This window comes from Tamandua tetradactyla, chromosome 4 (assembly GCF_023851605.1).
Source record: "Tamandua tetradactyla isolate mTamTet1 chromosome 4, mTamTet1.pri, whole genome shotgun sequence".
In the NCBI taxonomy this organism is placed as follows: Eukaryota; Metazoa; Chordata; class Mammalia; order Pilosa; family Myrmecophagidae; genus Tamandua; species Tamandua tetradactyla.
The window spans coordinates 31,026,251-31,040,862 of NC_135330.1; the positions used below are offsets into that span (position 1 = coordinate 31,026,251).

At 39.6% G+C, this 14,612-nt stretch overlaps 1 protein-coding gene across 6 annotated transcripts in view; it reads right to left on the reverse strand.

Moving 5' to 3' along the window:
• ASTN1 (astrotactin 1) overlaps positions 1–14,612 on the reverse strand; it is a 325,640-nt gene that overhangs the window by 203,214 nt on the left and 107,814 nt on the right. For all 6 annotated transcript variants that reach the window (XM_077157091.1, XM_077157089.1, XM_077157088.1 and 3 more), the window contains exon 2: positions 9,796–9,983. In XM_077157091.1, coding sequence (XP_077013206.1) covers positions 9,796–9,983 — 188 coding nt within the window. The remainder of the gene's footprint in view (positions 1–9,795; positions 9,984–14,612) is intronic.

Sequence of the window (14,612 nt, forward strand, 5' to 3'; positions counted from 1 at the left end):
ATTAGCTTATTGTTTTGAGCCTAAAAGAAGGAATCAAGGCGATGCCTTCTCCCCAGAGACTGTGGTGTTCTCAGGTTGCTCGCAATCCTTGCCTCCTCTATTACATGGCAAGGTACTTGGTGGTGTCTCCTGGTCTCTCTCTTCTGGTTCTCTTGATGTTCAGCTTCTGTCTGTGGCTTTCTTTTTCTTTGTCTGAATTTCATTCCACTTATAAAGGACTCCAGCAATAGGATTAAGACCCATCCTGAACGAGGTGGGCCACTTTCTTAACTGAAGTAATCTCATCAAAGGGTCCTACTTACAATGGGTTCACACCCATAAAAATGGATTAAATTTAAGAACATAGTTTTCAGGGTTATAGACAGCTTCAAATCACCGCAGTGGATATAGGAATCCCAAACTTTGGAATTGAGAGCCAGAGACCAGCTGGTCCCAGATACTACTCGGTGAAGCAGCCACTGCTGTCAGCTACAGTGTAACATACCAATTAACTAAGCACTGGATTCATCCCAAGATAGAAGGCTACTTGACTCATCTCCTTCGCTATTCATAGATGTCAGTAGCAGCAATAGGGGTATCAGGGGGAGGAAACCATAAAAAGCAAGGCAACAGCAAGAAGCACCTGACTTCTTGGATATAACTTGTGCAACCTGAGGCAGGAGACTCTTGTGCAACCTGAGGCAGGGTGGGGAGAGGTAGAGAACATGCTGTTGACAATAGTCCTTCCTTTGGACAAGGGTTTTAATGAATTTCAACAGATACTAGAAAGCATCATAGCTGATTTTGTGAGGCAAAGTCCAACTTGAGTCTCAACACAAGGCAGAGAAACACACTAACTCTTAAAGACCTTATTATCAGTCTCCAAACAAACCAACTTTATCATAACATCATGTCTGTTTAATATTACTTCTGTAGATGTGCCTATATTTATATTAGGCATTTTGCTGTAAGGGGCTGTTTTAACACATCCATACCATTTCATAAAAGTTTTCTGTGTAAGTCAAAGGTGAGACCAAGCAGGAGCCATCAGCCTCAGAGGGAAGAAAAAATAGCACATTTGCCAATAAGTTTCATGTTTATTCTTCTCTTGTCAAGTGTAAGCATAGTTTGTTTTCATCAACCTCTATCTTCATTAAACCCATCTATTCTTCTCAGGAGAGGCTAATGTGCTTGCATTTTTCCTGGATTTGTGAATAACACATGCCTTGAAATTCTAGCAAGAGCAATCTTAAATGGCAACTAATATGCTTAAATGATAGTTATAATCAATCTGTGGGGCTCTGACCAAAACTAGCAAACTATTATCTTTCACCATGCAAACAGTACCCTGGTGCTTCTACTGAGTTGCGAGCCTTTAGTCTCTATTTAAACTCTGTAGAAAAATGAGGAGAATGGACTAGATTGGGGTCAGCAAATATGGCACCCAGGCCAAAAACTGGCCCAACACTTGTTTTTATAAATAAAATATTATTGGAATACAAACACACCCATTCATTTACATATGGTGTATGACCCCTTTAGCACTACAATGGCAAGAGTTGAGTAACTGTAACAGGGTAGTTTGCTGGCTTGCAAAGGCAAACATATTTACTATATGACATTTATAGACCCTGTGGACTAGATAATCTCTTGCCTATGATATGCTAGCATTCTCTTTGTGGATATATGGCTGGTTATATATAATGCTCCCAAGTACAATAGACCCAAGTTTTATTTGGGTCCAACCAGGGCCCATGGATATGGGTTTGAGGTCAAATCTAAAGGCAATCTTCCATCAGCACATTACTGGAGAGATAAACCAGGGAGCTATTTTGCCTCTAAACTCTGAGAGCTACTGACAGATCAGGTGCTCATGTCACCAAAGGGCTAGAGGCATGGTTCAATCTTGAGTATGCATAAGAAACCCAGATCTATAAGAGCACCCCACATCTGTAAAGATATACAGAGGAGAAACACAGGCAGTATGGTCGAGAGGAAAGATTACAGCATCAAGAATCAGAATTTCTCAGTTTTCCACCAATATTAACCATAAACATCATTCACTGTTCTATCTTTTCCCAGCTGTGAATGGGAGTAATAATATCTGTATATGTGAATACCTCAGAAGAAAAGGAATTCCCAAAATGATATCATTTGGTTTGTTTAAAAAATGAATAAATAAATTAGTAAAGTTCTTCCAGGGAAGTTTGGAGCTGGAATTATTATCCTAAACCATTGGATACCTGCTAGGAAACCCTATAAACAAAGAAGCAGAAAAGACCCAGCCATGCCCGGGATGCACATGACCATATATCCAGGCTTTGTAATGGGACTCTTCTGTTGCCTTGATGTCCCTGATTGCCTTGGCCTTTTCCCTGAGCACATCTCTCCCAGGACTCCTGTGAGAGGTTGCTATGATCCCAGCTGCTTTTCTGGCTCCCTGAGGAAGTGGGCCCCTGGGTAACACATTGTGCACAGAATTGTTGCAGGCTGCTTGCATGACACCCCAAGAGTTTACCTAGTCAATATTGACAGGGTACTTTCCACACGCGAGATGCTGTACGAAGAACTATATATGAATCATCTCATTTAATCATCAAAACACGCCTATGAAGCAGAATCTATTATAACTCCCATTTTATGGATTAAGGAATTGAGTTTAGAGAGATTATATAATTTGTTCAAGGTCACTAAACTAGTAAGAGGGTAGAACTAGGATTTAAATCTGGTCTCTCTGATAGCAAAACCCTTGCTACAAACCACCTCAATAAAGTTCAAAGCCATAGAACTTAAAGTCCTCATTGATTTCTTAATGACCAGATGCTGCTAAAAGCCAATTCCAGGCTTATTTGCAATGTTTGGTCATGTTGCTAAATCCACTTCTTCACCTTTGGATGTGGCTAAACACCCCAGTATGACAGAATCTTGCCTAATTCTCTAAGTGCTTTCCTAATCCTCAAGTGAAGAGTTTCTGTTGTGCTAGCTAGAAGAAGCACATTCTACAGTCTTGAAAAATGGAGGTGGGATGGACAGGAGAAGCCAAGCAGCAGAGTACAATCTGCAGTCAGATATTCATGCCTTAAATCCTGGCCCCCACCTCTCAAGACCTGTGTGACCTTAACATTTACTTTCTCTAAGCCTCAGGGTTCTCATCCAAAAAGTGGAGGAATCAAAACCTATGTCATAAGGTTACTCTGAGAATTGATTGATATTATGCATGAAAATGATCCCATTCAGTGCCTGGGACACCGTCAGAGCTTAGTAAGTGATAGTTTCATTTCTATGATTATTATGAGTTTTTAATATTGATTTAAACTCCATGGAGATTATGAGCCTTGCTTTGAAAAGGAATTTCAGAGGTTTTTGAAACTAAGTATTTAAAAGTAAATTGTTGGCTTCTATATCAAGAGAGCTAAATTGCGGAACAGAATATTATATCAAGTTGTTAAAAGACATTAGCATTCTTGTGAAAATTTGGCCTCTTAGCTATTTTCTTTACTGTCTGGAAAGATTGAGGTAACTTAAGGACTCTATGAGCTTCAGGAAAGAGGAGACCAGAATTGCAAAAAGATATAAAGTATGGAAAGTAATGGAAAAAAAAAAAGACAGGCACTCCACCTGGCTCTGAGTTCTGGCTAGGGCCAATCCCAAATCTTAAGTAGTAATAATATGATTAAATGATCCTTGAAAGAATCATGTCTAATTCATTTCTACCTCTTTAATAGCTAAGAAGTATCTGAAGCTCAACAGATATTATTAAATGAAAGACTGAATATCTAAATCAATGATTGATTCTTTCAATTTAATGATAGGTCAATAATGCTTTTGAAATACAGTTTTCTAGCTTCTCAAAACTCCCTGCAGAAGTGTGAAAATAAGTTTATTATCGTTACATGACTTTCACAATTTTAGAGTTAGAAGACCCCAACTGCCCTCTTTCCTTCTCTGCCAATAAACCTGCTGCCAGCTGTCAGGTAGTGTGGCTGAAGCCAAGGTTAGCAGGTGGGTTTAGCTGAGCTGAACAGAAGCTGAGCTTTTGGGGTTAGCTGCCTGGTGTAGCTACAGAAAGATTTATGTTCTACCATGATCTAAATTGAAAGCTGTTGGAAGTTCCAGTGCTCATAGGGTTATTAGTGTCTAAGTAACAATGGGACAAATATCAGATAAGCCTCAACAGAATAATTGATAAAACAACAGGAGCTGGTAAAAGTAACACATAAGAAAAAAAAATACATATATATACTGAATAATTACCATGGACCAGATTTTGAACTGCATGCGTCTCAGAGTACGGAGTCTAAACTTTGCTGACTACCTGGGTTGAATCCTGACTTAACAAACTATTAGTTGTTTAACTCTGGGTAAGTTACTTAGCCTTTATGGCCTTCAATGTTCTCACATGTAAAAAAAATAAATAAAAGATATTAACAAATCCTACCTTAGTGTTGTTATGAGAATGAAAAATAAGCTAATACATATTGACAGCACTTAGAACAGTGTATAGTACACAGTAAGTGCAAAATAAGATTGTGATGATGATGTAAACCATGGTATGATTTGATATTTCTAACATCTCTAAAATTAGGTTTTCGCATGCCCATTGCACAGAACAAATCAGTCATGAGTTCATGGCTTCTGAGCCTGTGCTAAAGAAAGTGGTTCCAAGCTGAGGCTCATAAGCCTGCCCCCCGCAACCACAACTGACAGGAAGCAAGTGAAAATTTCATCAATATGAGATGATGCTACAAAAATGACAAGAGATGACATATGAAAATCTTTGAGCAAACAGATATGGAGTAATTGGCTAAATCCATTTGCTTCTCTTCCTAAGGAGTGAAATAAGACTGGGGGGTGGGAGGCGGGGAAACTGAGAGCAGTAGGAGCAGAAGTGGGAAATATTGTGGAGATGAGAAAAGTCAGAAGGGGTCATAAGTGAGGTGACGTGATGAGTAAATGGCTACTTTCTGTGAAAAACATACTTAACCAACATATATGTATATAGGAAGACTATTAGCTCTGCCATCTTTAATTACAAAGACAAAATATTTAGGTAATACATTTAAATTGTACTATGCACCATTACATTTTTCCCATGTGTTAAGATGAAAAATGTTAGATCATATGGTAAATTAGCAAAAATACAATATGAAAATTTAAATCCACCCAGAGTCTGAATATCTGATGTAAAATCATATTTTGTTCTTCTGTGGAGTAAACAATTTGTCTTATAATGGGCAAATTCTTTTATTTTTGGTTTAAACTCACATCAGTTTTCATTTGAGGATTCCGCTTTCACTTGTTCAAGAGTTTGCAAGAGTATACTTGTGTACTTTTGTAGTTCTAAATGTCAATTATCTTGAAAATTTGAAATAAACCTTCAGCCCAGTTTGAATCAGGCAGAAGGTTAAAATACATCATTTGACCTTCAAAGCAATAATACTACGGTTTCAGGAGGGAAATCCAATTATTCTTCACAAAGAAGAAATACCACCTCTTCAGAAAAAAAATAATTCAAAAAATTTAGGATGTGATGGAAAAATAAGAAAAGGGAAAGGTTTTTCAAAGTTTTAAATTGCCAAGTTCCAGAGACAGAGTATTGGTATTTCACAAGTCCACAATTTTGCTGATGGCATATTTATACTGGGCATAGCATAAGAGGGGACTTAACAGATTCTTATTCATGCAATGTCATAGGATACAAAAAAAAGGTTGCCCTTTGCTTCTTATTCTCTCATTACTCATATTTTACGCTTAAAACAAAACACAGCAAATACAAAATATAAAAATAAACAGTGGTCCCTGCATTGAGGTGATGAGAAAAGTGTAAATACAGAATGAGAGAACTTTAAGGTTTCAGAGAACCATTAATTCCCTTCCGTGCACATTGGAAATATTTAGGATTATCAGATAAGCTTTGAAATACACATCTTTCATAATGAGAGAAAAGGCTAGGCATATTCGTGTTTTGATAATAACCTTAACTTTTTTTTTTCCAAATTATGTTATTTTGATCCAAACTGAAAACCACATCAATATTGATCTTGTAGTTAATGAAAAATAGCCCTCTATTGTTATTTCATAACTAACAGGGTTTTGATAATGATATTTCATTTAAGTGCATTTCGTTGCCAACTCTGTTAGAAGTCAAAGGATTTTGCTGTCTTCTGACTTTTATTGTACTGCCATTCCAGATGCCTCAAATGGCTGTCTATTTTACCTCCGAAGAATAAGTTATGAAAGATAGCAAATAAAGTCTACCAATCTGTGCTTCTCTTAAGAAGAAGCCATCAGAGACTCTAGGAATGGCATCTTCAAACAGGATACCCTCAGGCTTGGTTTCTAAGGAGAGGGCAGATATAAACCTTCAAGCTTTGAAACTTTCTAGAACAGTATCTTAAGGATTGCAGAGGTAGCGTGTGAGAGTGTATGGCATGGAATAGGAATGGAGGAAAGTGGGATGGCAAGGTAGGCTGTAGGAAAAGCCACTGACCAAATTGTTTTTGACAGGAATGGGCAGAATTTTCAAATTTTCATTTCACTCTGGGATCCCTGTTCTCCTGTAGAAGCCTTCCTGAATTTTCCTTGGGAGACGTGGGCCAATCCACATCTCAGATGCCAAACTACAGACGAACATTAAGACTTTCCCATCCTCGCCCTTTGTCGATATTCTTTTGCCCTCTGTCTCCTCCAGCCCAGTTGAAAATAAGATGAAATAAATGAAAATAATTCTGAAGGAATAATCCCTTCCATTTTATTTGGAAAACAGAATGCCACTAGTGCCAGCAGCATGTCAAGGAAAGCCCTCAGGGATTTCTCGTGGTCTCTCTCCAGCCTAGTTTCCACTATCTAATAATCCCTGCTTAGGCAGACAACATAGAATCTCTTTTAAAAATTGCTATAGTAGGAATGTTCATAAGGGTTATAATTTAAGGGCACAGCCTATTTTCTCAAATCCTTTGGCATCCTTGATCAGCATTTTCCTCTCTTCCATATAAGTATATGCACATATACTTACTTCTCAAGGGAACTTATTGGAGCATCTCATCGTGAGGCTAGAAAGTAGAGTCCTCATTAAACTGAAGATAAGATGCAGCAACTAAGACTACGACTTCCTATTGACGAGCTCCAGACTGTGTTCTTCTGCCATCCCCACACTACCCCCTAGTTCCACTAAACACACCCTCTGACACATTACCTGTCTTAATCGCTTTCTTTGGAGTCCTTCCTGTAGATACAATCACACCCCGCTATTAGCCATTTGGGAACTCTATACACTTTTCTTCACTGTTAAAATGCCTTTGGTGTAACAAAGTCTGGCTCTTTGAAATGGTACTGGGCGAAAAACAAACAAACAAAAACCCACCCATGACATTGATGGGATGATGGGTATGGCTGCTGGAAAATCCGCCATTGCTCCCTTCTCTTCAGTCAGACCACATTATAAATGTAAAAAACAACTTGACCTCTCTATCTGTCATCCCTGTCAATGCCAGGACTGATTCAGCTGGAGCTATCTGATCTTACCCCTCCTATGAAACTACCAGCTACATTGAAGAAGAGGAACTTCCCTGACAGAGGAAGTACTGGCCTTTAATTAAGGATGTATAAGTACTGTAACTCCCCTGCTATCTACTTCAATTAATTTGTAAATATGAGGCATAGCAAAATTCTTTTCCTGCCTGCCTGCTGACCTTATCTGGACATTGAGAATTCACTATGAATTGCAGGGACTCTTTTCTCTCATGTAGTTTAAACAAGGTAGTTTTTATAAATGCAGGAAACCTATCAAGTTAGTTATTCATGGGCTTACATTCTGACAACTTTTTTTAACTTTTTTATTGTATAATATAGCATATATACAAAGCAAAGAAATAAAAAAAGCAATAGTTTTCAAAGCCCTCTTCAACAAGTAGTTACAGGACAGATCCCAGAGTTTGTCAAGGGCTACGACACCATCCTCTCAGATTTTTCCTTCTAGCTGCTTCAGAATATAGAAGGCTAGAAGGCATCAATATTTTTTTATCATCATAATTGACTTTTTTCTTTTTTGTATGTGAAAAATAACATATATTTAAAAAGCAATAAATTTCAAAGTGAAAAATAACATATATATTAAAAAAACAATAAATTTCAAAGCACAGCACCACAATTAGTTGTAGAACATGTTTCAGAGTTTGACATGGGTTACAATTCCACAATTTTAGGTTTTTGCTTTTAGCTGCTCTAAGATACTGGAGACTAAAAGCGATATCAATTTAATGATTCAGCAATCATATTCATTTGTTAAATTCTATCTTCTCTGTATAACTCCATCATCACCTTTGATCTTTCTAGCCTCTCTTTAGAGGTATTTGGCCTATGGCCATTCTAACTTTTTCATATTGGAAGAGTCTGTCAAAAACATGGGGTAGGGAGATGGAACTAGTTGATGTTCTGGAGAGGCTGGGCCCTCTAGGCTTTGCGAATTATCTGGTCCATGGACCCATTTGGAAGTTGTAGGTTTCTGGAAAGTTACCCTAGTGCATGGAACCATTGTAGAATCTTATATATTGCCTTAGGTGTTCTTTAAGACTGGCTGGAATGATTTTGGTTGGGGTTTGGAAAGTTATGATAGTTAGCCATGTCTAACTGAAGCTTGCGTAAGAGTGATCTATGGAGTAGCCATGCTGCCAGGGAGATTTTCATCCCTGGATGCATTCTGACAACTTTTATGGGAGAGTTCCCATACCAACTTTTTGGATAATGGAAATGTTTATATATCCAAATGTGCCTATTTCCCCAATCTAATATACAAAACTAAACAAAATGTTGTGATTGTACTGGAGCAACAGATGAACTAAAGCTTAGACTAAGACCAAATCAGTTTTCTACTGAGTTACTTAACAGTGAAATATCTTATACCCTTCCATACATATGGCCCATGAGTAATCTTGTCTTTTGCTCCTATCACGCTACCCTAGAAGCAGATGGTATATTGGTTTGAACCAAGTGAAACAGGTATTTTTTTTTATCTCCACTATAAAATTCACTCACTCATTACACAAGTATTTATTAAGAATTAACTATGTAAATGCATTATTCTAAATGCTAGAAATAAATCAGTGAATGAAACAACACCAAGCAAAAATCCTTGCCTTGTAGCAGTTACTTTCTAGTGAGATTTTAAAATGCAACGTGGGGAATTTTCAGAAGAATCATTCAATTTTCTTGAGGCCTCAAATTTCAGGATGAGGAAAGGAATGCTGATGGGGCAATTTCTGTGGTGGGTACTGGGAGGAAAAGGCATCTTTTGACATTCTTCTTATTGTAAGAGTTGAGAAAGCCAGGAGGCTGACTTTCTCCCAGATGGAGGAAAAGAGAAGAGGACAAGCAACTTGGAGGTTCAGTTATTCAACAAATATTTAGGGCGCAACTACTATAAGATAGTCTGATATACTAGTCAAATAATTACTTTCTAAAACAATATACTTCTACCCTCACCAGATATTGGCTCTGGTTTGCAGAAGTTACTCCATATACAGTCATATAAAAGTTACTCCATGAATGGTGTTAACCTTTTGAATAATGGTTTTGTAAGAATAACTGTAACTTTTATTCACACTACAAGTGAATGCACTTCTGCCACTGAGCGTATTCTACACTTTTATAATGATACCTGCAAAAAAATACTATGGGAAATTTACTTCTTAGCATGATCGATGACCATCATGGAGTCAGATCATTGTAGAGCTGTATCTATGGCAACTAGACTCTCAATATCGTGATAACACAAGCTATCACTGGGGGTTCTGGGGGGTATGGGTGAGCTGCTCTTACCATGACTGAGATGTGGAGAATCCTCAGCTCCTCTTCTGCTGACTCGTGCTGGGGCTCTTCGGTTGGGTCTTGTCCAGGAAGGGTGGGGGCCCCATCTTGGTGATGGATGTGAAAAAGCAAAGTGCCATTTTCCAGCCACTGCTGCCTCCAGCGCACCAGGGGGATATCCTCTGTGTTCCCCGAGATCTCTATAAGATGGACACCGAAAGCACACGTGAGAATTTGGGCAGAATTAAGTCTTCCATCATTCTCTTCTGAGGCACCGGTATTGATCAGATAATTTCAGCGGAAGTCACAAATAGGTCCCAGCTACAGTGAGGTCAGCCTTATTGCTGCTCCAAATCTCAAGGGAGGGAAGAGAGTCTGAGAAGAAGGGAATTACCCTCCACAGGTCTTTCCACCATAAATCTAGTGAGCCCGATTCTCATTCATTGAGAAAAATACCAAGGTGAAAATTTGAATTCTTCCCTTTATTTCTACGATCAGTAACATCCTTTACACAGCACAGTCCGAATACCTGATAACCCCCCCAAGGTAAATGCAGGGGTTGTTTGCCTCTTGTAAATTGGAAAGTGCGGGTTCCCCGGCAATTACTTCTAGGCACACCAGTGACTCTTGGTAATTACTGCGCAGAGAATTGGCATTTATGGAACAGTCTTGGGCAGTGACTGCAGAGCAACTGGGGCTGACAGGTTATTTCTAAAACCATAAGCATTTGCCGCAAAGTCCACTGGAGATGCCTGATAACTTTGCTGTGACAGGGAAAGTAATGATTTTAATTCCCTCTAGTTTTTCTCTTCAGCTTTGCAGAGCATGGGGTGATATATATAAGGCTGGTAGAGAATTAAGCCCTCAGTACCAACCCAGCATCACTTGCTTTTCAAGGCACTGGACTATTTTTAACAAACTAATAACAAAATACCGAAAACCTACTCTGCACTTCTTTTTGTAGTAGATGCTAAGCTAGTGTTGGAGAAATACACTGTGTATATGTCCATCTCTCTTATTTTCCTAGGGCATATCATATCAAAACATTGAAACATCTCACTGTAGAGAAACTGATCACTGTAGAGAAACTGATTAACCCAGCCTTTACCGAACTTTGGTCCCCAAACCATTGTTTGCTTAACAACTGTTTCCATCCTAAGGACTATTCTGTTGAACATATTTCAGCAAGCCATTGCTTTATAATTTTTTTTTAATGGCATGGCTTCTTTTCCCCAAATTTATCATCTTTGACCAAAAAAAGAAAAATTCCATAGACATAAAAAAGATTTAACAAGACACGTTTAGAATAGTATTCTCATCAAGTCCTTGAGCCATAAAGAGGAAAGCAGTTTTAAATATTAATGGAGTTTGTAAATATCTTTCATTATGTGTGGGAGGACACAAATGATGCCCTGCTTTTTTTGTGTGTATGTATATATGTTTGTATTTATGTATTTATTTAATAAACATATATTGGGCCTTTATTATGTGCCAGGCACTGTTCTAATCCAAATGAGGCCCTCAACAACTACTCCAGACCAGCCCAGCTTGAGTGAATGCAGCTGGTGCTATACCAGGCTCATGGTAAATTTTGTGGAAACAGAGGAGGTCAAGAGCCAGTTTTCCTGAGGAGAGGGGAGAAGAGAGGAGGAAAGTGGACTTCTCAGGGGAAGATGATATCAGTGCTGGTTCTGGAAGGGTGAGTGGACTTCCTTTCAGTAGGCAGAGAAGTAAGGAAAGGACATTCAGGTACTGATAGGAGAATAAGATGAGGGCAGAGGAGGATTTGTCAACCACGGGTCACTACCTTATTCCCTAAGGATGTCCATTTCATCCCCTATCTCATACTACCATCCTATAGGCCAGAGGGAAGGGTAAACTTGCAAGGTTGAGGGAGGAAGAGGGAGCAGCAAGGATAAGGTCATCAGAGTTCACCTTCATTCTAAAACCCTCTCCCTAATCACATGGAGGACTCAGGGGCCCTGTTGAGAAGCTGTCCATGATCTGGAAGTGACCAGCACAAGCCTACAGGAAGCTACAGGGGGCAGAGTGTGTAAGAATGGAAGACCCCTGGCACCGGGTCCTGATTTTTCATAGGCACAGCCCCATTTGTTAGGTGAGGCAGGACTTCTTGAGTTCACCTTTCCATACCTCCAAGGATGCACACTTAGACCAGCAGCAGACACACAGTGCTTCACGGCAAGCCCTCCACTCACAAATCCCTCTGGATGGTACTTCTCCTTTCCAATCACTCTTTGTCCCTTCACCACATCAAAGCGTCAGGCAGATTCCTCCTGGGAAACACACTCTTCTCTCTCAACTCCCTTTCCTGTCATAGCAATATAAACCAAACTCCATCTCCTTCTCTCCACAGACATAAAACTCCACAGCAGTAACAGCTCCTAACAGAACATCTAATGGCATAATTAAATCAACCAGAGCAACACATGCCCAGCCTCCAGTCACCAGCCAGCACTCGCTCCGACCCAGTCTGGGGTTTATTCTACATACGTCTGGCTGCCACTCGAGGTCTTTCCACAAGTATTCAGAAGAAAACCAGTACCTCCTACCTCTAAAGCACTTAGCAAACCAGATTTTCATTTCCTAGGAGATCCTTATCAAGTAGGTCATGCTCATTACTGCTTTTTAACTGTGGAAGCAAAGGCAAGTGAATAACTGGACCAAACCCTCCGCAGCCTGACACAGAACAGGGACTAAGACTGATGAACTTCTATCCGATCCCCTCCACTCCAACACACACACCAGACGACGTGACCTGAGAACATGCACAGAGGAAGGAAGCACTGGAGTAGAGAGTCCATCTGATCTTTTGGGAGCTTTTGTGCTGTAGTATTTTCTTTTTTGTTTCCCAAGATCTTAGCATTCCAAGATTAAAAAGAGAGAGAGAGAATTTTCATATCTTAAAATTCACTCCTTTAAAGTGAACAATTCCGTGTCTTTTAGGATATTCACACAGTTGTGCAACCATCACCACCATCTAATTCTTGAATGTTTTCATCATCTCAAAAAGAAACTTTGTACCTACTGGCAGACCAAGACGAGTTTTCCAGGAAGAAGGTGTTCTGCTCCAAGGTCAAAGGAGTAGTGATATCAAGGAAAAGTATAGTGGGGTTTTGTCAGAGTTCTCCCACAGGGAGGTGGGCTGAGAGCACAGAGTTCCTGGCTTTGGCTTCTAGGTCAGCCCCCTGAGCCTCTCTGTGAATTATTCATGCCCATTACTATGGCCCATGAGATCTTCATTCTACCCAGAACAGACTCATAGAGAGCACAAGATGGAGGAAGGAGAATACCATGCCTGCCAAGGGTATCCATCATTGCTTTTAGATTCAAGATAATTACAGAATAATAGCTTCTTCCCTGGCTTTTTTCCCTTTCCTGGCAGGATGAAACATGGAAGAGCTAAAATTCTAAACCAGGAATTTATTCTCTTATGCTATATTTGGCCTAGGCCAACCAATGAAAAAACATGCAAGGCACAGTACATAGTTGTGAATTCCTTTGCCAATGGGACTGAGATCAGAGCTTGGATCATCAATGTAATCACATTGGTCTGGATGTCAGCAGAGTATCTCAAGAAAAGAAAAAGGAAGAAAATGCCCGGAAATTGCTTTACCAATGCAAGCATCTCCTGAGACTCCCAAAGGACCAATTTTGATAAAACAGCTCTCCAGACCAAGGCCTCCTGTGGCCTATAGATGAGGTTTGGGCAGAGACTCTGCCACAATGTACTGAATAAAGCAAGGGCCCATAGGATCTTACACAGTCATCTCAAGATGGCACAGGTGCATGAGCACCATGTCATCATCACTCTGCGGCTGGGATGTTTAGAAAGACAAGACTGCCCTGGCTTTTAGCATGTCTGCTCTTCCTTTCTACATCTCTCAGTATTTCCCCAAATTCTGGACATGCCTGGAAGACACAAAAACCAGGGTGCCATTTATTCTTTTATGCAGCAAATTTATTTGGAGCACACTGTATTTACCACATTCAGCAAGTTGTGCTGCGTGATCCCCGCACTTAAGGAGCTTTCCATCTAGTAGGAAATTGAAGACATGGATAACAACAAGGGTAGAAGTTGGGTAGACAAAAATGAATGGGAAGGAATAAGCAGAAATGTCAGAAACAATTCCAAATGAAGCGAATAATGTGGACAAAAGAACAGAAGGATAATGCATGTTTGCAGAACCTCAGGAGGTCTGGTTAAGCTGTGGGGTGGGGGATATGGAGAGTAAAATTTGAGGACTGAGGCGAAAAGTGCATATTGGTATCCCTCTGAAAGGGTTTAAACGCTAGTATACAAAGTTCAGAACTAATGGAAAGCCACCCATGGTTTTATTAAGCAGGAAATTAACTAAACCATGATTTCTAAAGTTCAGGAAGACCCAGAAAGAGAATAACAGACAGACAAGACTCAAACAGGGTCTCACTGTGATTTGAAATTTTGCAGTGACCAAAAACTGAACTGGGACTCAGGAAGCCTAAGTCATGGTCTGCCTAACCTTGAATGAATTGCCCAGTTTTGAGTTTTCTCATCTGAATAATGAGGATCTGGGTAAATGAACATCAAGATCCTTTTGTAGCTTTGGCATTCCACTATTCTAAGTCCAAAAGGTGATTCACACATGACCACATATTAAAGATGATAATGTCAGAGACTCAAACAACATCAAAATTTCTCTCAAGTCTAAACTGTGTTCCGACCCTCCTCTCCCTTTGAGCACAGGGTGAACAGGTGTGGGATAATCCAATCAGGGCCTGTAAGAGCTAAAGCTAGTCTAGTGAGAAAGAAACACATCCATCCTGGTACA